The 25,976-nt window shown below is 44.2% G+C and overlaps 1 protein-coding gene across 1 annotated transcript in view; it reads right to left on the minus strand.

The window, feature by feature from the left end:
* The window catches only part of mEFG1 (mitochondrial translation elongation factor G 1), a 197,332-nt gene that overhangs the window by 98,892 nt on the left and 72,464 nt on the right, over window positions 1-25,976 (minus strand). The window contains exons 9-11 of the mRNA XM_070532582.1: window positions 19,326-19,479; window positions 7,969-8,047; window positions 1,178-1,417 (exon numbers count right to left, since the gene is read on the minus strand). Coding sequence (XP_070388683.1) covers window positions 1,178-1,417; window positions 7,969-8,047; window positions 19,326-19,479 — 473 coding nt within the window. The remainder of the gene's footprint in view (window positions 1-1,177; window positions 1,418-7,968; window positions 8,048-19,325; window positions 19,480-25,976) is intronic.

Below are 25,976 nucleotides of genomic sequence, written 5' to 3' on the forward strand. Positions count from 1 at the left end.
AACTCGACGATGGCGAGATCATTCGTCAGGTTTCTGCTGCACCACCGGACGATGACTCCGAGTCGAAAGATGACGCACCGTGTGCTACGTTGCCGTCGCATGCGGAGCATGCAAAAGCTTAATCTGCTTTTTCGGACACCTGTTTATTCGGATATTTCCGCAGTCCTCGTGAGGTCCGAATAAACGGTCGGTGAATGTATCGAATTAATTCGCGATCCCCATCGAGTTCGATATATCCGTGTTCGACCGTATTCACGTTTAAAAACGAACTAAGACTTTTTCAAAAATACCTGCAACAAATCGTCTGATGCACGTTTCGAGACTGAAGAGCATGCTGGATGCTAATCCTAAATTTGATCTGACCAAAGATAAGCATTACGGTTTTGTTTTAGATGGCTGTTTGTTGCATGGCCCCAGTTGTGCCACCCTGTAAAGGCGGAGAAAATAAACAGCACGGGATCAGTTGCAGGCGCGATCCCACTTGTAACACTAAGCTTAGCAAATACTTCACCAAGCTTGAGGAACTCGGAAGACTTCCAATGTTGGTTTAAAGATAAAAAAAAATACAAGCCATGTTTCGAGCACCTAGCCAATCTTTTCATGGTCAATGTGTTGAGTGATGGCTCTCCAGCCATGGAAAGCTTTGTCAGTGATGTTGGAGTGTTTTGAACTGGAGTTCCTGGAGCTCCAAGAAGACAAACAACTGAAGATGATCATGTAATTTGTGGAGACTGCTGAATCTTGGTAACAGATGTCAAAAGAATGGTATCCCCACATCAAGCATGTGGGCCATAAGCTTCTGTTAATGTTTGGATCCACGTACAATTGGGAGGCACTTTTCTGAACAATTAAAGTGGTGAAGTCACTTCTATTTATAGGGTATACCTTTATTTTCCCATTCTCAGCATGTGCACTCTCTGGCATCAGAAAACTTGGAAATTCAATAAAACAGATTTTCGACAAGTTGGGTGTAGCTTTGTTACTTGAACGCAGGGTGACACCGCAGTGAAGACACTGTAATGAAGAGAAAGAACGAACACTTGTCCCACCCCTCCTTTGCTGTATGTCCTCGTTTTCAACAAGGCCGGTTCACAGGAAGATCACTGTCGATTGTGCCCTTGCTTTAGTGTTGCACTGTATTCAAGTAATAATAAACTTCAGAGAATGCAAAACGTACCAAGGATAGCTTGAGGTTGGCATCGGTGACAAATGTGTCACCTGAGGCACAGTCAACACCGAAGACAGCGCAGATGTCTCCCGCAAAGGCTTCTCCAACCTCCTCCATCTCGGCGGCATGCATACGCACCACACGTGGCACCCGAACCTTGCGACCTGTGCGAGTGTTCCACAGGGTGTCGCCCTTGCGCAGGTGGCCCTGGTACACCCGCAGGTACGTCAGTTGACCAAAACGCCCAGCCTGTTGGACAGCGAGAGCAGACAGGCGTGAAGAACCACAATGGGCTATGGTGAGCCATAGTTCATGGTAACCACAGAGCAGCGTGAACTAGTGAGCCAATACAGGTAGCTGACCTAACATTTGAGATTATCGAGACACACAAAAAAAATTTATTTGAGCTGCATTCGTAAATTACCCTTCTACAATACTAAAAAAACAAACACACTCTTGTCGCTAGAGGAGGCTCGGTAAGCCAGAAAAGATGCATGAATTAGGGGTGTGCGAATACCGAATAGGGGCTTAGATTTGAATCGACTATTATAAAATTTATTGCGAAGTTTAATGTTTACAAATTTTGAGCAAGAAGAAACTGTGTTGCAAATGGTCGGGAGTCTACTAGCACTGCATAACGAGAAAGTTGGAAGCTATTATCAGTAACTTGGGTACTCGGGAATAAAGATATATAGTATGGTCTACTCTTATTAAAGGGAACACCAAGTTAGTATGCCAGCACCGATTACAGCTCAATTCTATGTGAAGGTCTGGAATATAGTCTCTTTTCATTGTGATAGCAATTATATGGTCACTCCAGGCGCATTTCTGCTGTTGCCGTTGCTGTGAGGTTCTGTATAAAGTCCGAGGGCAATAAAATCGCTGCCACACTGTGTATGCTGTATGTGCCAGTGAAAGTGTGCAAGTGAAAGTGTGCAAGGGTGAGCTGGCGATTGTGGCTCAATCTTGTGCCCACAAGCGAGGAGAGCGGGGAGGGAGCGCATTGTCTTCTGTCGCACGCCAAGCTTCAGGGGAAAGGTAGAGAGTGGGGGATGTTCTAGCTCGGGTGGCCCTGGCTGCTGTATCTTGAAAGCCATCTGCGATGGGGACAGAGTCCGCCATGCACTGTGTTTTTGCGGCTTAGTCTGCGCTGGTGCGAGACGCAGCACGAAGGTCAATTCATTTGCTGCTGCTGGCACGTGCCCTCACTACAGTGTTTTGACAGCGAGTTTCCGCGGTCATCGGGTGAGATGTCTTCAAGTTTGCTTGTGCGTGCATGACACCATGCTTCTTAATTTAGTCAGTATATTTATGTTTACAAGCACTGATGTTACGTTGTACTGAACGCCTTATGAGATTTCAAGTTTAATAGTGGAGCACTGTTTTATAGCAATCTTTCATTAAAGCAAAATAGCTTTCTTTGGCTCATTGGCCGCTTTTGTGGTTGGTGGTTGGTATGACGGTGGTTGAACTTCGGGAAAGGAAGGTGAGAAAACGTGCCGAGGCAATGAGCACTTCTTGGGCAACCGCATTGCAAGGAGAGGTGAAGGAGGGACTGTTGTACGTGAGCTTTTTCGTAACCAAGTGGCGGAGAAGGAGGGCGGACACTGTCGCTATCTGTCTCGCTCACTGGTTTGTCGCGGGAAGGCCAGGAAAAGGGCGCATGCCCTCGTGCAGGCGAGTGGCAAGGAGCGACCAGAGGAAGGAGGAGGGAAAGCTGCCGCTCGCTCGTTCATCGCACGTCTCGCTGGTTGCCAGGAGTTGGCCAGCCAATCATGGACGATGCAGCGGACAACAACCCATGCAGCTTCTTGCCCTTGAAAAATACACTGCAGATGCAGGCAAGTGTTTTGTTGTACATATTGTCATACATTGACAATGTTGACGCTGACACACAAACGAGAGCAAGATATTGGACTTGTCCGCTCTCCACAGCTGCCACAAAGGAACTCAGGGAAGTGAGGGGAGGCATCGAGCGAAGCGGCATGTGCTCTCAGGCAGCTGAGTTGCAGAGATGACCTGGAAGGGGAGGAGGAGGGGGGCACTGTCGCTCGACTACTCGTTTTTCTGTTCGGGCTATTCGCCTATATTGTCAATTATTGTTGATGGTTTATGCATAATTTTAGCACAGAAAGTTTTCTGTTGCAGCTTTCCTCCAAAATAAAGAAGGGTTGTCCTAGCTTTGAGAGTTATCGTCAGCTCGTGAAGGTCAATCTGTCCACAGACGAAAGCATGGACCGTGCATCATGCTGCTCAATCCCAGCTGCACATGCAAGCATCGTTGGTGTTGCGCGGGTTGGTTTGCGGTCACGTCAGGAGCCTTTTTATGGTCAGGTTCAGCGTCATTTCCTACTTGTCAAATGTTTTGAAATCGGAAGGGGCATGGGAAGTTCACAAGACACACACCCGCTTCCTTCCTTCCCTGTAATATAATAATAAAATAACAAGAATAATAAAATCTGCGTGTTGATAAAATTGCATAAACAGGCCTGGAGTGCAGCCTTACCTCGGTGACCACACCGGTAACGCACTCCCTCACCAGTGGCCAAGTACTTGACCACAACCTCCTATATGACTACAACAATCAAACCCCAGCCCTGTCTCCAGTAGCTGCAAAGCAACCGACCACAGCGGCGGTCAGACATGTGACATAGCAGACGGTGCTAAGAATCTCTGGATCTGGACAGGCTGTTATTGGAATCTGAACCTTGCAACATATAACACTAGAACTTTATCTAGTGAGGCGAGTCTAGCAGTGCTATCGGAGGAATTAGCCGGCATTAAATGGGATGTAATAGAGCTCAGTGAGGCTAGGAGGACAAATGAAGCATACACAGTGCTAAAAAGCGGGCATGTCCTGTGTAACCGGGGCTTAGCAGAGAGACGAGAACTAGGAGTCGGATTCCTGATTAATAAGAATATAGTTGGTAACATACAGGAATTCTATAGCATTAGCGAGAGGGTATTAACTCTGTGCTAACCCTGGCATCATACAAGATGTGGACGTGCTCAACATGGTGTGCTGCAGTGACCACAGGATGGTAAGATTTCGAATTGGCCTAGACTTGAGGAGGGAATGGAAGAAACTGGTACATAGAAAGCCGATAAATGAGTTAGCGGTAAGAGGAAAAATAGAGGAATTCCAGATCAAGCTACAGAACAGGTATTCGGCATCAACTCAGGAAAAGGACCCTAGTGTTTAAGCAATGAATGATGTTGCAATCTGAGCGCTGGCACCAGTTGGTGCAACTGGGTTGCAAGCCCCAAGGGTAGCGTTGGCCTGGCGGCCTGGGGCACAACTGGAAGCATCCGAAGGTCCTGGCAAAGCATGAGTCGACTGCTAACAGAACAACTTGTTTATTCTAGCATTGCAAAAGAGCGGCCGGTCAGGTCGACCGAAGTGGAGAGACGGGAGAGCACGTTACTTGACGGAAGAAATCGGAGCCTCTCTCTTGGCGTTCGGGGGCAGCTGCTTTTATACTCTTGGAGTCAAGGGCAAGAAGGAAGGCCTCGTGACGAGGCCACGTGACGGCGGGGCACGGACACGCTAAGAGACATGTTGAGACGAGTGTAGTGACGCATCCGCCGGGCCAGCGCCGGTCAGACCTCCTCGCTTCACACTTGGGGAGCTCCTCTCCCCGGCTGCCGTGCTTTGACAAGCGTGCGCACCACCATGCACACACACACACGCACACTTGAAGACACGTGGCACTGAAACACGCTTGGCGGGGAGGCGTTGCGGCGGCGCGGAACGGGCCAAAATGTCCGCCGCTTTGAATGAAGCCCCGACGTTCGTTGCATCCGCGCCGGCTATACCGCGCGTTGTAGGCGAAACGTAACAATGACAATCTTATGGGCATCATTAAAGAATGTACAACAGAAGTCAGTGGTACCTTCGTTAGACAGGATACCTGTAAGCTATTCCAGGAGACGAAAGATCTGATCAAGAAACGCCGATGTATGGAAGCCTCGAACCCTACAGCTGGAAAAGAACTAGAAGAACTTTCCAAGATAATAGGCGTAAGATAGCTGACATAAGGAAGTATAGTATGGATAGAATTGAGCATGCTCTCAGGAACGGAGGAAGCCTAAAAGAAGTGAAGAAGAAACTAGGAATAAACAAGAATAAGATGTATGTGTTAAGAGACAAAGCAGGCAATGTCATTACTTATATGGATAAGATAGTTTAAGTGGCTGAGGAGTTCTATAGAGATTCATACAGTACCAGTGGCACTCACGACGATAATGGAAGAGGGAATAGTCTAGAGGAATTTGACATTCTACAAGTAATGCCGGAAGAAGTAAAGAAATTCTTGGGAGCCATGTAAAGGGGGTAGGCAGCTGGGGAGGATCAGGTAACAGCAGATTTGTTGAAGGATGGTGGGCAGATTGTTCTAGAGAAACTGTCCACCCGGTATAAGCAATGCCTCACGACCTCGAGCGTACCGGAATCTTGGATGGATGCCAACATAATCTTAATCCATAAGAAAGGGGATGCCAAAGACTTGAAAAATTATATACCGATCAGCTTACTGTACATTGCCTACAAAGTGTTGACTAAGGTAATCGCAAATAGAATCAGGAACACCTTGGACATCTGTCAACCAACCGTATTCACACTATCAAACAGGTGATACAGAAATGTGTGGAATATAACCAACCCTTATATACAGCTTTCATTGATTACGAGAAAGCGTTTGATTCAGTCGAAATCTCAGCAGTCATGCAGCTATTACAGAATCAGGGTGTAGACGAGCCGTATGTAAAAATACTGAAAGATATCTACAGCGGCTCTACAGCCACCATAGTCCTCCATAAAGAAAGCAACCAAATCCGAATAAAAAAAGGCATCAGGCAGGGAGATACAATCTCTCCAATGCTATTCACAGCGTGTTTACAGGATGTATTCAGAGACCTGGATTGGGAAGAATTGGGGATAAGAGTTAATGGAGAATACCTTATTAACTTGCGAATCGCTGATGATATTGCCTTGCTTAGTAACTCAGGGGACCAAAATCAAAGCATGCTCACTGACCTGGAGAGGCAGAGCAGAAGGGTGGGTCTAAAAATTAATCTGCAGAAAACTAAAGTAATGTTTAACAGTCTCGCAAGAGAACAGCAGTTTACGATAGGTAGCGAGGCACTGGAAGTTGTAAGGGAATACATCTACTTAGGGCAGGTAGTGACCGCGGATACGGATCATAAGACTGGAATAATCAGAAGAATAAGAATGGGCTCGGTCTCAGATCATGAACAGCAGGTTGCCAATAACCCTCAAGAGAAAAGTGTATAACAGCTGTCTCTTACCAGTACAGCACTCACCTATGGGACAGAAACCTGGAGGCTTACGAACGAAAAGGGTTTCTACTTAAGTTGAGGGCGACACAGCAAGCTATGGAAAGAAGAATGATGGGTGCAACATTAACGGATAAGAAGAGAGCAGATTGGGTGAGGAAAGAGACGCGAGTTAATGACATTTTAGTTGAAATCAAGAAAAAGAAATGGGCATGGGCAGGACATGTAATGAGGAGGGAAGATAACCGATGGTCCTTAAGGGTTACGGACTGGATTCCAAGAGAAGGGAAGCATAGCAGGAGGTGGCAGAAAGTTAGGCGGGCGGATGAGATTAAGAAGTTGGCAGGGACAACATGGCCACAATTAGCACATGACCAGGGTAGTTGGAGAAGTATGGGAGAGGCCTTTGCCCTGCAGCGGGCATAGCCAGGCTGATGATGATGATGATGACTCAGCAACAGCTCTTCTTTGCCTCCCACAGATGAGCCAGATGCTTTACAACAAGGCTATTTATGGTCTGGCAAGGGATGCCCAGCATAGATGAGCATACTCACTCAATGCATAGTCATTTTGCTGGCTTGAGATAAAGCATAAGTGAGTAACAAAGGGTGTGAATGGAGCTGAGTATGAACGGGAATGACTGCTCATGAACTTTACTGGAAGTGAGTATGAACAGAAGTGAGTGCCAGTTAACGTAAGCAAGAATGAATGTCACTGACGGTGATTTTGAGTGGATGTGAGTACCTATGTGAGCAAGTGCCGTTGAGTGGGAGTGGACACCAGCATGAGCATGAATGGTTGCTAGGTTGAGTAGGTGCAATAGGAATGTGAGTGAGCACTGGCAAGTGGCAGAGTGTATAAGTAAAGTGAGCACATAGCCTGCTAAAATATTGGTGTGGGAGTAGCCACTTATTCTGCCAACCTATGGTGCTCAAAAACCACTCCTAGAAATCTCTGTAGGGTCCCCTTTTGACATGAGAACCCCAACCAGTAGCCGAGCACCAGGTTGGGAGACACCTCTACCTGTTAGAAAAACCAGCGGGTTTCCTGTGGTATCAGGATTCAAACCCAGTACCTCCTGTTACGACGTGGACACTCAACCACTGGGCTGCTGCAGCCAGGAATTGAGCTTGCGACTTTGTCATCAGCAGTATGTCATAGTTGATTGGCCACTGTGGATGGCAGGAGAATATTACATTCTGTGTTAAATATTGTCACTGTTCCTGAAGTAGTCAGTATGTCCCAAATAACTTGTGCACCCTGCACAACTATGCATCCAACCCAACTTGTCCCATTCTCAGTCTATCAAAGTTGCTTACAGTTCATGTTTATCCATTAGACCTTTCTCAAACCACTAAATAGTAACAACGTCCAAATGAGTGCTCAGCTTCAAATCTTTGTCACGGTGATCATTCCTATCCCTTTAGCTAATCAGCATGCCATGAAAGAAAGATTGTTGAAAAAGTTTGCTCAATTCAGTTTGAGGCATGTACGCTAGGGCTTACCTCCAGCTTGAAGGCCAGAGCAACCAGGGGGTGGCTGTCGTCCCGGGCTGGGTTCATGACCACCTTCTTGACATTGGCACTGCATGCAAAAAGGTATGACATACAACATGCATTGAAAACATTTTTGGCACAAGTGACAGTGAGGCCATAATGTGCAATGAAATAATGATAGCAAGTATGCCTCGTACATTGAGTGAAGTCAACAAGATAAAGCAACTCCATTGGTTGAGAATAAATGAACTACAGTCAACCAGTGCCATAATGAATAAGTAGTGTACAAGTTGGTGTGATACAACCGATCCCTGATATATTATCACAATATAGTTCTATATATGGTAATTGATATATAAAATATGCCTATCTGAAGCTTATCTGAGATCGCCACACGTCTCTTACAATTTCCCAAGATTGTGAAAAGCGTAACCTTGTTGATTTGCTTCTCCAAAGGCGTGGCGAAAACATATGAGTTGACTTATTTTTCGCTCAGAAAAGTTAGCAAGTCGCTCACGCTGTAGAATGGTCTATGATATACACATCGCAACACTATCCGTAAGAGCTAGCACTGCCTGGCCTCGCTTTATTCTATATAGAAATGGATGCACTGCGAAAGCATACTAGCCTGAGTGGATATGTTAACATGCCGATAGTAACTGGCTGTGTGTTTGTTACAATAACAACAATACACGCCTTTTCAAGGGCAAGCTTCCTGCAAAAGCATGCCACCCTGCACCCCTGCTGGTTAGGGCTAGCCAGCACCGTCTTGTCAGCAGCCAAAGTTGAGGTTTGATGCAGAGTGAATGAATGAAATGCTTTGCAGTGGCTGTATAACAGTGGGAAAAGGGAGGAACCATCTCACCAACGAAAGTGAAGGCACATTCCGGTCGAATTTGATTGCTGAACACACGCGGCTGCTTGGTCTACACATGTTTTGCACGTGAACAGCCTTAAAAAAATGTTTGGTTTCAGTTTGATACTGATTATAGAGCAGAAATTTATGACTCTGGCAACTTACATTATAAGTAGGGCTGTGTGAATATCGAGTAGTAGATTTCCAATTCAATATTCAATTAAATAAGAAAAAGAAAGCCAAATATCATATTGAATACAGTCAGATCTCAATATAATCAATGTCAATGTCACCAAATTCACAATGTAACAAACTATTTTCATTTCCCAATCTTAGTTGCATTGAAGACCGTGCAATTTTTTTTCTCCAATTGACCGAAGTAATTTTGTGACACGGTGTTATTTAAAGAAGTTCTTGGCCATTTCAAGCATGTGCTTGTAGCCTGTATGGCTAGTAAAACTAGCAAAAAACTATAAAAATGTTGGCCGAGGCAAAAGTTATTTCAAATGACCTTCCGCATGAAAAGTTTGAGCAGAAAAAACGCCATCAGAGTGCATGTGCCGGGACGCGGTAGGTAGGAAACATTGCTACATCGTTTGTCGCGCTGGTAAACAATTTTCAGGGGCCATGGGCCGATGACAGCTCACAGCACTCAGGGAAACACGAGAACCGATGATTCCTTCTGTGCCAAGGGGATGTGGAAGGAGTCAAGGCACGATAACATGATCAAGCACGTGCAGGGATAGGGGGTGGTGGTGAGGGGCAGTAACGTGAGCCTATCTTGCCGAGATAAGGGCAAAACGTCGTATCTTGGAGGTTATCTCTGCGGTAAGTGCACAGTGTGAGACGAGAGATATTTGGTGCCTTGACACACATTGCGTTCCCTTGCATCTAGTGTTGGCAGTTGCATAGTCTTAAGTTTCCTAGGCATGGTGCGAAGCACTCACTCGTATTGTGACAGCGAGTTAGAGGTCATTGAGTGAGACCTGTTACCTGAGCACACGTGACACAGCTAAAACTACGAATATTGTGTGTTTTAATATTTGTATTCGATTCAAAAACTAGGTATTCGAAACAAAAATATATTGCTGGCTGAGCAAAAGCAAACATGGTTCTCAGCGTTTATCGCATCTAAGAAAGTGTCTGATGTCGTGCTGAATTTTGTGATAATTTCATGCTGCTGGTGAAATTTCATCTGTAAAACATGCTTAGCCACTGTATCTAAGCTTTGCTTGGAAAGCCAGCCTTGCAGTAGCAAAGGGCATGGGTTTGCAGTGAGGGTGCACCCTTCTGCAGGTTCCACCCCTAATACTGAGCTTATTGCTTGACAGGAAATGCCATGAGTGATGACTGGTACAGGGTGGAATGGCTCTGACTTTATTAGAAATTGGTGCGGTATAATAAGGCACAGGTTCGCAAGAACAGACAACTACAGTGACATCTTGTTACTATGAACACCATATTAAGAGAACTTTTCAGGAATCTCCAGCTGACTTGTTATGGCTTCAATGTAAAAATATTTCAGTACTACGAACTTTAGAATCATCATCATCATCATCATCATCATCATCATCATCAACGTTGTTAGGAATGGCTGGTCGGGGTGGCAACATGCCAGCTATTTCATCCTGCTGCACGTGCTTCGACCGGCCCGCGGTGGCAGCACCCTTCAGAGAACGAGCGAGGATGGCACTAACCAATCGTGAACTCCCTTTGGAGAACTGCAGACTACATCCGCTCTGGAATTTAGAGGCGCCGGCAGGGGTTGGGCGCGACCACCTTACTACGGGGATGCAGGACAACGGATACCATGCCGACTGTGCTGCAAGGGTCGTCTGCCCTCGAGAGAGCACTGAAACCTGTGCAGCACGTGTGTGTGAGCCCTCCTCCTCCAAAAAGGCGTGTAGTCTGCGATGACGTCGAACGGAGTGCTTATAAGCAGTGATTGTCGGCTGCTAGAGTGTGCTCGTTGTTGTGCTCGAAATGTACTCGTGAGCTGTGTGCTCGTTTGCTGTATGCTTCGTCTTGCAGGCTCCATTAGGGAGTCACGCTAGACTGTATAAATGTATCCCATGTTAAAATGTAAATAATGTAAATAAATCCTGTTCACCTAGTCCTGTCGCCCCAAGTTCCTCCGATCGTCCTTCAAGCCCGACTCCAAATTCAACGTCCAGTGCAGGACGAAGGCTTCTCCCTCTGATCTCCAATTACCCCTGTGCTGTGCCATCCGATTCCAACATGCGCCTGCGAATTCCTTAATTTCATCATTCCGTCTAGTCTTTTGCCATCCTCTACTGCATTTCTCGTCTCTTGGCACCCATTCAGTAACACTAACCGTCCACTGGTTATCTAACCTATGCATTACATGACCTGCCCAGCTCGATTTCTTTCTTTTAATGTTGATTAGAATGTCGGCTATGCCCGTTTGCTCTCTGGTCCACCGTTCTCTTCCTGTCTCTTAACGTTACGCCTGTCATTCTTCATTCCATCGCTCATTGCGTGGTCCTTAACTTGTTTTCGAGCTTCTTTGTCAGTCAAGTTTCTGCCCCATATGTTAAACCAGTAGAATGCATTGATTGTACACCTTTGTTTTTAGTGATAATGGTAAGCTTCCAGTAAGGATCTGAGTATGTCTGCCGCATGCGCTCCAACCCAATTTTATTCTTCTCTATGTTTCCTTCTCATGATCAGGGTCCCCTGTGAATAACTGTTCTAGATAAACGTATTCCTTCGCATACTTTATAGGCTGACTAGCGATCCTGAACTCTTGTTCACTTGCCAGGCTATTCACGATTATTTTTTATTTCTGCATATTAATCCTCAACCCTACCCTTACACTCTCTCTGCTAAGGTCCTCAATCATTTATTGTAACTCGTCCCCAGTATTGCTGAATAGGACAATGTCATCTGCAAACCGAAGGTTGCTGAGATATTCGCCATTGATCCTTACCCCTAAGCCGTCTCAATTTAATAGCTTGAATACTTCTTCCAAGCGCACAGTGAATAACATTGGAGAGATTGTGTCTCCTTGTATGACCCCTTTCTTTACAGGTATCTTCCTACTTTTCCTATGAAGAATTAGGGTAGCTGTGGAATCATTGCACATATTTTCCGAGATATTTACGTAAGCTTCCTCTAGTCCTTGATTACCTAGTACCTCTATGACTGTTAGTATCTTTACTGAATCAAATGCCTTTTGATAATCTATGAAAGCCACATAGAGAGGCTGATTGTACTCTGCATATTTCTCGGTTACCTGATTGATTACATAGATATTATTCCATTGTACAGTATTCCTTCCTGAAACCAGTCTGTTCCCTTGGTTGACTGAAGTCAGGTGTTGCCCTTATTCTGTTGGAAATTATCTTCATGAATATTTTATACAATACTGAAAGCAATGCTGAATTCCAATGGCGGAGTCTGAGCAAGTTTTCCTGCTCGTTTCGGAGCAAGTTTGTTCCAATGGCAGAGTGAGGGCGGGAGTAAGGTGTTCCAATAAGAGAGTCGGAGGGGATTCAGAGCGGGAGTCACTCCGTGGAGCAGAAAAAGATGCTCCGCCAAAATCGCCGGAGTTGACCAGAACTCTGCGTGATGTATTTCCTTTACCACGTTTGTCTGCTGGGAGGCGCCACCGGTCTCGACTCGCAAGGAAGCAAAAGCTGTAGCACGCTTGGTGAGATATCCATTCCGCACTTAAAAAAAAAAACAGTTGGACAGCGCTGAAGAGACAAGTGACCGTTGCGGCGGTGCTGGGAGCAAACAGCGGAAGGAAATGACAACACGCAAGGTATCCTGGGTAACTCAGTGATAGAACTTCTGCTTCTGCCTTGCTCCGGCGGCGCAGGTTGTGTTCCACTCGCGGATCTGGAGGCGGTGCTCTGCGCCAGAGTCGAGTGCTCACTCGGGGAGTCCGTCGGCTGCTCCGACTCCGCCATTGGAATTCAACATAAGCTAATGGGCCTATAATTTTTCAATTCTTTAACGTCTCCTTTTTGTGGATCAATATAATGTTGCCATTTTTTTTAGTGTTCTGGGATTCTTGAAGTCATGAGACATTTTGTATAAAGGGCCGCAAGCTTTTCAAGCATGATGTCTCCTCTATCTTTGATTAAATTGACTGTTATTCCATCTTCACCTGCCGCCTTTCCTCGTTTCATTTCTTCAAAGGCCCTTCTAACTTCATCGCAAGTTATGGAAGGAGCTTCCAAAAGGACTTCTTGGGCAAGTTGGTGCTTAGATTTCCTAGGTATACTTTGTGGCGGAAAATACATTTCTTGAAAAGAAACAGAAGAAAGGAAGACTTTCTTCCTTTCTTCTGTCTCTTTTCAAGCAATGTATTTTGCGCCACAAAGTATACCTAGGAAATAGGGAAAGAGCCTCTGTAACCTGTCCATTACTACTTTTAAAGGAGGTGTCCTGGCTGCTCTGGGTATCGTACAAGTCAGTGTAGAATTCTTCAGCTGCTTTTACTAAATCTTTGAAATTGCTGATGATATTGCCCTGCTTATCTTTCAGTGCATACATCTTGGCTTGTCCTATGCCAAATTTTCTTCTCACTGATAATACTGAACATTTTAGAATAACAATCATTATTCAGTTTCCGTGTCATGTTAACAACACCTCAGTACTACGAACTAATATTGCAAAATCTGGGGATTCTTAGATTTCCGTGCATCCTTCACAGCAGCCGAAACAGTAGGCTAGCAGATGACAAGGCACAGAAAGCGGACACCGTGGCGGACGGGTTCGGAAAACCTGAAATGGTGCTCAATAAAAAAACGGGAGAGATAAAAAAGGCGACGACGCACCAGTTTTGCAAGCGCATGCTCCGCCAAGACAAGCGTCGCCTAGCAGCGGAGAAGCATCCCTTCCTTCTTTATGCGCATGCCTCTTTCTTTCGCGCTTCTTTCTGCGGCCATACTAGCCAGACGTGCGGAGAAACGTAACCTTTGTACTCGCAGGGATGCCACATGGTCGCATTTCGCACTTTCCAGGTGGCGTTGTTTACACACGCTTGCACTCTGACATAGTTCAGGTCAAGAAAAACAAGCAAAAAGCAAGAAACAATGCGCTTTGGAGGCGACATGGAGATAACTTTTTGTCAGTAGTTTTCTTGGCGTCAGCATCTGTTTTGTGTGCATCACTCTTACTATACAGAGCTTCGGTGGTGCATGGCGGTGAAATCTATGGAGAATGGCAACAGGCTTTGGGCTAACAGTGACGTTTTTGTGGATAGCTCAAACGTTGACAACTTATGAACCGATGGGTAATGGGTGGAAAGGTTAATTTTGAGACTTTCACTATAACGACATTTCAGAATAACAAATTAACTTTGGCAGACCCGCATGATTCGTTAGTAGTAGTTGTAGTAAACAACTTTATAGGGGTCCTGAAGAGCTAGGCAGGCGGCCTGCTAGGTAGGTCCCTACCCAGGCATTGGATAGTTCCATGTCAGAACAGGGAGGCCATGCCTCTCCGCTCGTTCACGGGCCCTCTGGACAGCCAAGAGCTGGACGTCTTGTCTGGGGTCTTTGATGGCCTTCGTACCAGTCTGCTCAGTTATAACCCTATAACATAGGGAACTGCCAGAGCATGCGACTTAATGAGCAAAATTGAGTGCCGCAGTCTGGGCAGAGTGGATCAATGTCTGGGTGGAGCATGTTGAATTATGGGATTTTACATGCCAAAACCATTTTCTGATTATGAGGCACACCGTAGTGAGGGACTCCGGAAATTTCGATCACCTGGGGTTCTTTAACGTGCACCTAAATCTAAGTACACAGGTATTTTCGCATTTTGCCCCCATTGAAATGTGGCCGCTGCGGCCGGGATTTGATCCCACGACCTCGTGCTTAGCAGCACAACACCATAGCCACTAAGCAACCACAGCGGGTCGGGTGGAGCATGTTCAAAAAGCCCCTAAAGGGGTAGGACCCCGTCTGGAGCAGGCTGACCATGCTAACTGGTGGTCTGTTGAGCTTATGATGGGGGAAGGGAAAACTCTGCCTATTCCCTCTGTAATGAGATGTGATTTCGTGAAAAGTAACTAGAGGGTCACTGTGGATGTGCGCTCCCAAACTCCCGCCTCCCACCCTAGACCGCTCTCTCACCCGAGACACCATCCCTTCGGGGCATATGAAACCTCGCGCACGGTCATGGGCTATCTCATTAGGGTTGAGGTGACCCGGTAATACATGCGGTCCCATGTGAGCTGGGAACCAGACTCTATTTGGTGAACAATGTCAAAGGAGTGTTTGCCGTTCAGAATCCTGACTGCTTCTTTGGCTATCAATCCCAATGCGAACGTTCTAACAGCTACTCGGGAGTCCGTGTACACTACGTGCATATTGTGTCAAGTAATGCGAGAGCTATAGCAGCCTATTCCACCACGTCGACCGAGGAGGTCTACAGTGAGGCTGCCGAGAGGAGCTCTCCTCTGTCATTGACTAATGCTACGGAAAACTTGTCAGCACTGGCGTGTCGCGCTGCATCAACAAAGGACTCCGTTCCGGATATGCTCTTCAAGAAAGCTCTAGCCCTCGCTAACTCTCAACCTTTACTGTGTTGGGAGTGGACATTTCTTGGAAAAGGGCCTTCAATAAAGGAGTTCCTTGTTTCAATATCAAGTTGTGTGGTATCTCCCTGATTGAAGCTAGGATGGAAGCCTGCCGCATCCAGCAGTCTTCTGCCTGCTTTGGAGTTTGATAATCTAATAATTTGTTCTGATCTTTATGCTTCTATTACCTCCGTAGTTGTGTTGTGCACTCCAAACATCATGAGTTTCTCTGTGCCAGCCATGATTGGCCCACCAATCACCCTTTTGACACTTTTGCGCATGAGCATGTCTAATTTATCTATTTCCCTTTTGGTCCCATTGAGGGCCGCGGCTATGTAATGACATGGCTCATGAGGAAAGCATGGTGAGCCCTAGGAAATATATCGTTGCCTATGCCACCTTTCTCGTTGGACACTGATAATTATTCTAAGAGCGTTCTCAGTTTTCGTGGTGAGATAGTCTTAGCGTTGCAGCCCCTTGAGTTTATTGAAAGCCCTAGGATTTTGATAAGAGTCTATTCTCACGCAATATAACAAACCCTTATATATAGCTTTCATTGATTACAAGAAAGCATTTGATTCAGTCGAAACCTCAGCAGTCATGGAGGCATTACGGAATCAGGGTGTAGACGAGCCGTATGTAAAAATACTGAAAGACATCTATAGCGGCTTCACAGCCACTATAGTCCTCCATAAAGAAAGCAATAAAATCCCAATAAAGAAGGGCGTCAGGCAGGGAGATACGATCTCTCCAATGTTATTCACAGCGTGTTTACAGGAGGTATTCGGAGACCTGGATCGGGAAGAATTGGGGATAAAAGTTGATGGAGAATACCTTAGTAACTTGCGATTCGCTGATGATATTGCCTTGCTTTGTAATTCAGCGGACCAATTGCAATGCATGCTCACTGACCTGGAGAGGCAAAGCAGAAGGGTGGGTCTAAAAATTAATCTGCAGAAAACTAAAGTTTAACAGTCTCGGAAGAGAACAGAAGTTTACGATAGGTGGCGAGGCACTGGAAGTGGTAAGGGAATACACCTACTTAGGGCAGGTAGTGACTGTGGATCCGGATCATAAGACTGAAATAATCAGAAGAATGAGAATAGGCTGGGGTGCGTTTGGCAGGCATTCTCAGATCATGAAAAGTAGGTTGCCATTATCCCTCAAAGGAAAAGTGTGTCCTACAAAAAGAAAAGAAAAGAACAATTGCGTCTTACCAGTACTCACCTCAGGACTCACCTACAGGGCAGAAACCTGGAGGCTTACAAAAAGGGTTCTACTTAAATTGAGGAAGATGCAACGAGCTACGGAAAGAAGAATGATGGGTGCAGCGTTAAGGGATAAGAAGAGAGCAGATTGGGCGAGGGAATAAACGCGAGGTAATGACATCAGAGTAGAAATCAAGAAAAAGAAATGGGCATGGGCAGGACATGTAATGAGGAGGGAAGATAACCGACGGTCATTACAGGTTACGGACTGGATTCCAAGGAAAGAGAAGCGTAGCAGGGGGCGGCAGAAAGTTAGGTGGGCGGATGAGATTAAGGAGTTTGCAGGGACAACACGGCCACAATGAGCACATGACTGGGGTAGTTGGAGAAGTACGGGAGAGGCCTTTGCCCTGCAGTGGACATAGCCAGGCTGATGATGATGATGATGATGACTCTCATGATGATGTGCTCATCTCTGGTACGAACGCTAATGTGCACCTGATCGAGTGGGGTGAGTCCCCTAGCACCTTGTTTAGCCTGTGTGCAGCAGCAGTTCCGACTTTCCAGGCGAGAGTGCCAGTCCCATATTTTTCAAGAAAGACTCTGTAAAATCCAGAGCCTCCTGTAGAGCTTGTTTGACTGTTGCCTCCGATGCTCCAGGACACCAGACTTATGTAAGAAATCACTGCAAGGCTTTCCAACAACTTGCGCATTGCTATATTAAACAGAAGGGGTGACATAACTGCCCCTTGGGGAGTACCCCTTTTTCCGAGTGTGAAAGATTCCGAGACTGGTTGGCCTTTATGGCCACTGTCCTACTTTCGAGGAAGGATGCACCAAAGGAGAAGAATTTAACTCCTAAGTTCAAGGCCGATATCTCCTTAACCCTTTGAGGGTAGATTTTTTTCGCCATGTGCGACCCCCCATGGTCGATTTTTAAAAAATTTCAGATTACAATTCTTCTTAGGGACTTATTTCGAAAAAAATTTACCGTAATTTTTCCAGGGTGACCGTAAAGTGAGAAAAAAATATTTTGCGTTGGTATATATGCACTCTTCATTCATGAATAACAACAATAAAAAAGGAAGTACACTTACCAGAATAACAAAATTTGATACATTCTTATGCACATAGTTCAGGGCTTTTTAAAATCCGCACACGAGAATATTTCGCAAGTCTCAAATGTTTGTTCTCTTACACCAATATGTATGCCCATAGCGTAATCGAACTGCGTAGATGCGCGCACGCAAGAAAATTGTGTGGTTGTGTGCCAGTCAAAACAGCAAAATGTGTAACAAACTTCCGCTAATATTTATCTTATTGCCTACCAACTAGGGCAATTAGTTTTCGCGAGTCTCCCCCCAAAAAAAGAAAGAAAAACAGAAACGCATGCACGGTGGCATCCTTCCTATGTGCACCCCTGTAAGCACTAAATGAACGAGAAACAAGCAGTCGCCCTTTGAGCAATTAGTAACGAGATAGCCATCAGTTTTGCAAACGCAAGAAGCCGAAACCACCCGCAAAACAACACCCAAACCGCCACCTGTGCACGCAGGCGCCAATGCACGAGCGGTAGTATATAGACGCATGGGAGCAAACTAGCGCAAAAACAAACCATGCAACAGAAACCAAAACAGGGAGGCACGTGAAAAAATTCCCTGTATTTCCACATAGTGGCAGCAGATGACAGAAAAGAAAAATTTTGGAAATTAGCGTGCTTTTCAAACGTACAGAGAGCGCTATAAATATACACCATCGACCATTTTTGGACTAGTTCATGGTGCCGTATATTTACGTCATTGACCCTCAAAGAGTTAAGGATATAGTCATGTGTAATTGTATCGAAGGTCTTGGATAGATCCAGTGCGAGGACCCCTTTTACATCTTTGCTCCGAGAGTTGATTACCTGTGTTTTGAGCAGGAGCATGACATCCTGCGTAGAAAGCAAGGAAATGAAACCAACCATATTATACGGGAATAGTTCATTCCAGTCGATATGTCTCGATATCCTGTTATGCACTGTATGTTCCGTTACTTTGCTAATGCCAGAAGTAAGGGAGATAGGATGGAGGTTCTCCAAGCTGGATGATTTACCTTGCTTGGGGATTAGGACCACTGTGGCCTTCTCCCAACTCTCCTGTACAACGCCCTCTTTCCATACCTCATTTATCTCCTTCACTAAGGCTTGAATGGCTTTGTCATCCAAATTTCTTGAAAGCCAGTTTGTAACTTGTTATATCGAGATTTGACTGTAGCAGAAATATTTCAAGTTTCCAAAGCTAACATGAACTAAATACACAATCTTTTAGTATGAGGGCGAATCAGAAAGCCTTAATAAAAAAAACGTTAAAACCTCCAATGATTGAAATTCACGATTTAATGAAGTTTTCCGCTACAAGTACAATTTCGTTAAATCAAAGTTTTCCGGTATCTTGGTTTCTGCATATTTAGGTTACTGATACCTTGATAAATTCTTGTTATGCAATGCTAGGTGATTTTCGAGCATGTGCTGCACCATGTTTTCTTGCCCAAAATTTGTAAGCATTTAGCTTTAAGATAAAGTTTCTTATATTGGATTCTATATCCAGCTCTTTTTTTTTCTTAATTTGATTCACTATTCGATTTCAAACCCCTTATTTGATAGTCGCAGACCACTACTAACTGGCACTGCAGACATGGTGAAGGAACCTGACCAAGACTGAAGCAGCGTAGGAAACAGGCGTGCAGACAGGCAGCCAATACGTACGGGTCTCTCTCGTCGAGGGCATAGTTGGTGACCTCGGCAGGGTTGGGCAGGTATTGGACCACCGCATCCAGAAGTGGCTGCACACCTTTGTTGCGCAGTGCGGTGCCCATCAGCACAGGGAAGAACTTGCGCTGCAGGCAAGCACGACGGATGCCTGCCTGCCAAAAAGAGGAGGCCACTGGGCTTTAGGCTAGGTTAGGTTAACAGTTCCTTTACAAGTTACCCACTGTACAGGCCAGAAAATTGCTTTCAGCCCCTTTCTGCTTTCCTCCTCTGCACCACAACTGGCTGCAAGCATTGTTCCTGCCAAGTGGTGGCAACCTAAATCGCACGTTTTGACCTCTTAAGATCAATGTGACATTTTCATAAGAGGCGATGAATAGAGACTAGATGTTTCATTACTAAAAATTGCTGTTTGAAAGGAGGCACTACTGGAAATTTTTTTTTCAGTTTTTGATTTCTTGATTTTACTTGTTTTGTCAAGTTCAGTTTCTCTACCTTTATGACAATAAAAATCAAAGCTCAACTTAAATGTGAAGTGGGTTAAAATCGCGTTTAAAGAGCACGAAGTGACTGTTAAAAGCATGAAAGTGCGCTATTTTCTTGCGTCCCTGCATATGACAGAGAGGATGCTCGCCATTGTGAATCGCATGAAGAGTTCAGCCAAGCTGCATTCTCAAAATAACCACAGTTGCCCGAGCTGCCATGGGGCAAGAAATAAGTAAAAAAGCATGTATGCTGTGTTTTTCAAACGGTGCATCTGGGTTTTTAAATGTAAAATGTATTTTTCTCAAAATATCAAAATACAATTTTTTGCACCTTGTTTTCGCTACTTGCGATATTCGGATCTGGATTAAATTTTGCCCACATTTTCTTTAACATAACAGTGGTGGCTTTGATTAATGGTGTTTCGGACCTGCAGTGACGGCAAAACATCCGGAAAATCGGAAGGCGAAGAGTTCTTGCGTCTGCTATTTAAGACGTCCTGATACATTGACTCTATGGGGTACGTGGTGGTGCTGCGAAGCCGTCCAAATTATTGGGAATCCAGAAAGTCGGTCATTGACTGTACACCGGCAACTCCTCCAGCCGACGACAGGGTGTCAAAGACGATTCATTACGATTCCTGTCTGTTACTCTAGCCAGCATTACCACGACTTTCGACCCTTTCAATAATGTTACAGCTAATTTTGCCTGATAGAGGAACAAATTCCCTGAGTTTTCCCTGAGGTTTTCCAGACTACTCAAAATCCCTGAGAATTCCCGGTTTTCCTAGTTGGTAGACACCCTGGGCACTGGCAGACATCACAGCTGGCAACATACTGCTTGGCTGTCTTTCATGACTGAGGCCATTAGAAACACTGTCGGAGGCGGTGGAGCGTTCGAGTGAGTCCAAGGTGCCCAGATGTAAACCCGTCTGGCATGGCCCGAAGTACTGCAAGGCGCAGGCATTTTGGGATGACGAGCAGCAGTAGAGCCCCGTTGTTTGAATAATTCTTGTGGTAAAGCAGACCGTCACGAATCACAAATGGCATAGCCTGTTCAGATCTCTGGGTTGCAGCGTGCAAGATTCCAAGGAGCACTCTCAGCACGATCCTGAAGAATAACGGGGAGATTAGGGCTAAAGCGGTCAAACTTGTGCCCTAGTGCCTATGGCACCCGATGCGTACGCACGGCCATGTACGAGTGGTTCATCCGAAATTGCTTCAGCCATGCCGGCTTCTGCATGCTTGGTGATGACTGTAAATTCTGATGAATGCGACGAAGCCGTTGCCAGTGTTGCCGAAGTTTGGAGTGAGCTGTCAGAATTTCCGGAAGCTGTTGACGGATCAACGATGGATGAGTTTGTGAGTACAAATGACGGTGTCGCGACCATGGAAGAGCCCGAAAACGAAGACTACATTGCCGACATCGTATCAAGCACAAGCACAAGTGGAAGTGGGCACAATGAGGAAAGCAACGATGTTCCTTTGCCCACATCCTCCGAAGTGATTGGTGCGCTCGCACTAGTCCGGTGGTTCTGCGCAAATGCAGAAGGTTGCAGCCTCAGTTGCTCCGGCTCCTTAGACAACGTGGAGAAGTGCGTACGTTGTAGGCAGCGAAACTGCCCAAGCAGAAAAATATGCAGAACTATTTCATGCGAAACTAAGCTAATTTTATCAATAAAGTGATTTTAAAATGGTATGTGCTTTTATGACATCCAAGTATTTAGCAGGCTTATATCGAATTGTGCTCTATATTGAACTGATAGGCATTTTTTTTCGAGTTCGATATAGCCATGTTTGACTGTAGGTAACTTCCTGCTCCATGTTATTGTGATATAAACCTTTCTTGCTGCTGCTGCCTTGCCCACTATGTGTTAAAGTTCTTATTGCTTGTGTCGCACCCATCCCTGCTGATCTGTTGGCTTGCGGTGATGTTGAAGCTAATCCTGGTCTTCCTACGGAGAAAGAAATGCTATCTGAGTTACTTGCTGGCCCAAAGACAATGAAAGCAGCTATTCAGGACGTACAGGCCAATCACAGAGACATTGTAGAGAAATTCAGCACACTAACCGAACATGTTGATGCCATTGAGCGTCATATGAATAAAATTAGCCTGTTGCCTAAGCAACTAACAGAAATGGAGGAGGTGATGACTCAAATGCAATCCCAAATAGCATCTCTCGAGGACAAAGTGGATGATTTTGAAAATCGTACCCGCAGAAATAACTTGATCATTTACAGCTTGAAAGAGCCAAACAAGGAAACCCCTCAGATGTTCCAAGAACCAGTCAAAGAAATTTTAGACAATAAGTTAGGTGTAACAAAGACCAATGTTGAAAGATGTCACAGGCTTGGCCAGGTAATTGAAAACAAAGACACACCCGTGATCCTTAAGTTAATTCATTATCGTGAGAAGATGTCTATCTTAAAGGTTTATCACAAGTTAAAGGGCTCTGCATTGTCCATATCTGAAGATTTTTCATTCAAGGTTTGTGAAACACGCAAGAAGCTCTGGAAAAGTTCTGAGAGAGAGAGAATGGTGCTAAATTAAAACTTCTTTACAATTGACTGAGAGTGGATGGCAACTTGTCTGGTTGGGATGAAACGAAAAATGCACGTGTTAAACTAAAGAATAAAAAATGACGAAACCAGGTGCAGCCCTAAATCACTAAACATTTTAAATGTAAACTGTAGGAGTGTGATTAGCAAACTGTAAAATTGGAAGGGATCTTATTGGCTTATGATCCTCATGTTACTGTCCTAACAGAAACTTGGTTGCATGATGAAATACATGACAGTGAATTTGTTCCACTGGGCTACTGCGTGTACAGGAATGACCCCGGTAGTGGAGGTGGTGGAGTGGCAATTCGTTTCAGACAATCGCTACAAATATTAAAAATGCTGGACATACTTAACGTTGAAAGTATATTCTGCAAAGCTTATGGAAAGAAGAGGTATGTCATTAGGGCTATTTATCGGCCACCCACAACTTCCACTTATGTTCCTGATGAATTAAATAACTATCTCATTGCACATTTAAAGCCTGGAGATCAGATTATTTCTACCAGAGGCTTTAATTTGCTGCATACTAACTGAACCTCTTTTTCTTTGAAACAGCCTGACGACGTAATCGGTGAAAAAATGATCAATATCACATTTCTGTTGACTTGTTGCAAATTGTTCATGAATTTACCAGAATTCAGGGAAACTCTTGTTCAATACTAGATCTTTTTTTCTGATGTGAGGCAGTGGCTGCTCAAGCTAGCTGTGATGTTCTCCCCAGAATATCTGATCATCAGGCTGTGATACTAAATCTTTCTGATGTCGTTTTAAATAAAAATTCCAAGAGGGTCTTTTTCCCTAACTTTTCATGTGCAGATTATATTTGTATTGGACTTGCTTTCATCTGCAAACGATTCTTTTTCAAATACTACTGCAGATATTCATGGTTTATGGAATAGCTTTAGGGACCTCATAAATGAGAGTATTGAAAGATTTGTTTCACGTATTGCAAAGAAATCAAAAAGAAAGAACCCCTGGATTTCTCAGCGGATGTTGCAGTCACAAAGACGACTAAAACGGTTAAAAAATAAAGCACGTAACTTTAATGACGTACATGCTCTCTAGCAGCAAATAATGGAACTTTCTTCTCAAGTCAAGACAAGTGTACCGACTGACAAGGAACGCTATTTCAGAGAACAGCTTCCCAACTTCATATCGTCGCCTCCCGAGACGTTCTGGAGTCTGATTATCCCAAATACTGTGACCAGTGATGCTATTGAAATTAACGGCGTAGAAAATAGCCACTGTTTTCTTATTTCTAATGCTTTCAAAGCTCATTTTAAATCAGTATTCACTAAGGATAATGGAGTACTTGAGCGTTTTGATGTGTCGTGTCCACCTATATCTGACATTACGATTAGTGAGCAGGGTGTTTTAATATTACTTTTGCAACTTGGTGTAAAAAAATCTCCTGGGCCGGATGGAATATGGAATGAGTTCTTAAAACGTTAGGCAGAGTGGGTTTCAAAGTATCTGGCAATTCTATTCTTTAAATCTTTGAATGAGAGCCGAGTTCCAGATGACTGGGTAACTGCCAAAGTCAAGCCCCTTCATAAGTGTGGAAGTTCACATTGTGTTACTAATTATCGCGCAATCTTTTTAATTTCCGCTTCATGTAAAATTCTTGAACCTATAATACATAAGCATATTTCGGAATTTTTAGATAAATATAATATTTTGACATATTCTCAACATGGATTCAGGAAAGGGTTTTCTACATGCACTCAATTAGTAACTACCGAAAATAATTTCACTCAAGCACTAAATTCCGGAAAACAGATTGATGCAATATTTATGGATTTTGCTAAAACTTTGGATAAAGTCTCTCACAATAAACTACTCTTTGAACTACATATGTTTAAAAACACTCAGCTTGTGAACTGAATTTCTGCTTATCTCTCATACTGAAAACAGTATGTTTCCTTTAATGATCGGGGTTCTCACACAGTATCAGTCAACTCTGATGTCCCTCAGGGCTCTGTGCTCGGTCCCTTTTGTTTCTTTAATTTATAAATGATATAATACAAGACATACCTGTAAAAGTTAAGTTATATGCAGATGACTGCATCCTTTACTCTGAAATTGAAAGCCAGCAAGATCAAATCCATTTGAACGAAGCACTTCAAAGGGTTGTTCATTGGTGCGATAAACGGCAAATGTTTATTAATTTTGAAAAGACTGTTTTTACGAAAATTTCTCATAAACGTAGTCCCCTTCATTACATATATTCAGCTTGTAACGTCTTTCTGTTGGAAGTGGTGCACTACAAGTATCTTGGTCTTTGGATTTCATATGACCTTTGCTGGACGAAACACATAAATGCTGTAATAAGCTCATCTAGCTATAAAGTCTTTTATCTAAGACAAGCTCTCAAACTTTCTACTCCCACTGTTTGCCTTATTGCATTTAAGGCAATTGTTCAGCCAACTTTAGATTACACATATATAATTTGGCACCCATACTCTCAGAAACATGTTAATGAAATTGAAAAAATGCAAAAGAGAGTGGTGAGGTTCATTTATAACAGCTTTGGGCAAACTTTGATCACATCATTATTAGCAAAAGCCAACCTCCTAACACTAATGCAAAGAAATCGTGTTTTGAGATTGAAATTTCCGTTTCAGTTAGTTAAAGGTTATTATACGGTAGACCAATCCCAGATACTTTCTTTTTCTCATGATATGCCACAAGGCAGAGACACGCCTTGATCCTAGCTCCCTTTTCCAGTTGGAATAACACTTTTACGTATTCATTTTTTTTCCTAGGACAATAACTGAATGGAATAAACTTACTAATGAAGTTGTTCCACAATCATCCTTAAACCTTTTTGCTGTACACCTACGGCAGTGACTTATCTTGCATTTGCGCTAAGCGTTTTATGTGCTCTTGTGCTTGGTTCGGATACTTTACTGTGTTCACATTGCCAAATTATGTACTGCCTTTCCATGTATTTCTTTTATTGTTAGTTGTTTGCCAATTTGCAAACCCCAACAAATGTAACTCCACTCTGCTAAAACCTCAGCTCAAGGTTGCAGTATACATAAATAAATAAAATAAAATAAATCATACATTGCAAGTTGTCCAAATAGTTTGTCCATGGTCAATTGATGTCTGAAGATGCTGCAACGGTTCGTACATCGATTGGGCTTGCTCCTCAAATGTTCGCAATTTAAGTCCCGCTAGCACAGCAACAGACTCGGAAGCGTTCACTGTCCACAAGAAAGTGCACCTGTTAATAGCTCAAACAATAGATCGAGACGCCAACACGTTCTTTGCAATTGCGATATGATCTGGCTCGACAAGAGCGCTGCATGATCCCATCTGGACACGTGAAGAACTCACAGGGCCAAACATAGCTGCCCTACTCAGCAGTAATACATCTGAGACAGCAAAACACATCGGCTTGATTGGTCTACAAATCATCAAGAATGATGATTGGCAATGTGCTCTGCAGTAAAATCTTTCCACTCCCACAGTCAAGTGCAGCACTCCATTCACGTAAGAAATCTAATGGATAAAAATAACGTCATGAGTTGCATGGACCAATACAGTGAACTCAGCTCTAAAACTCCAAATTCAACCAAAACTGAACAAACACCAAAAG

The sequence above is a fragment of the Dermacentor albipictus genome, chromosome 1, assembly GCF_038994185.2.
Source record: "Dermacentor albipictus isolate Rhodes 1998 colony chromosome 1, USDA_Dalb.pri_finalv2, whole genome shotgun sequence".
Classification (NCBI taxonomy): domain Eukaryota; kingdom Metazoa; phylum Arthropoda; class Arachnida; order Ixodida; family Ixodidae; genus Dermacentor; species Dermacentor albipictus.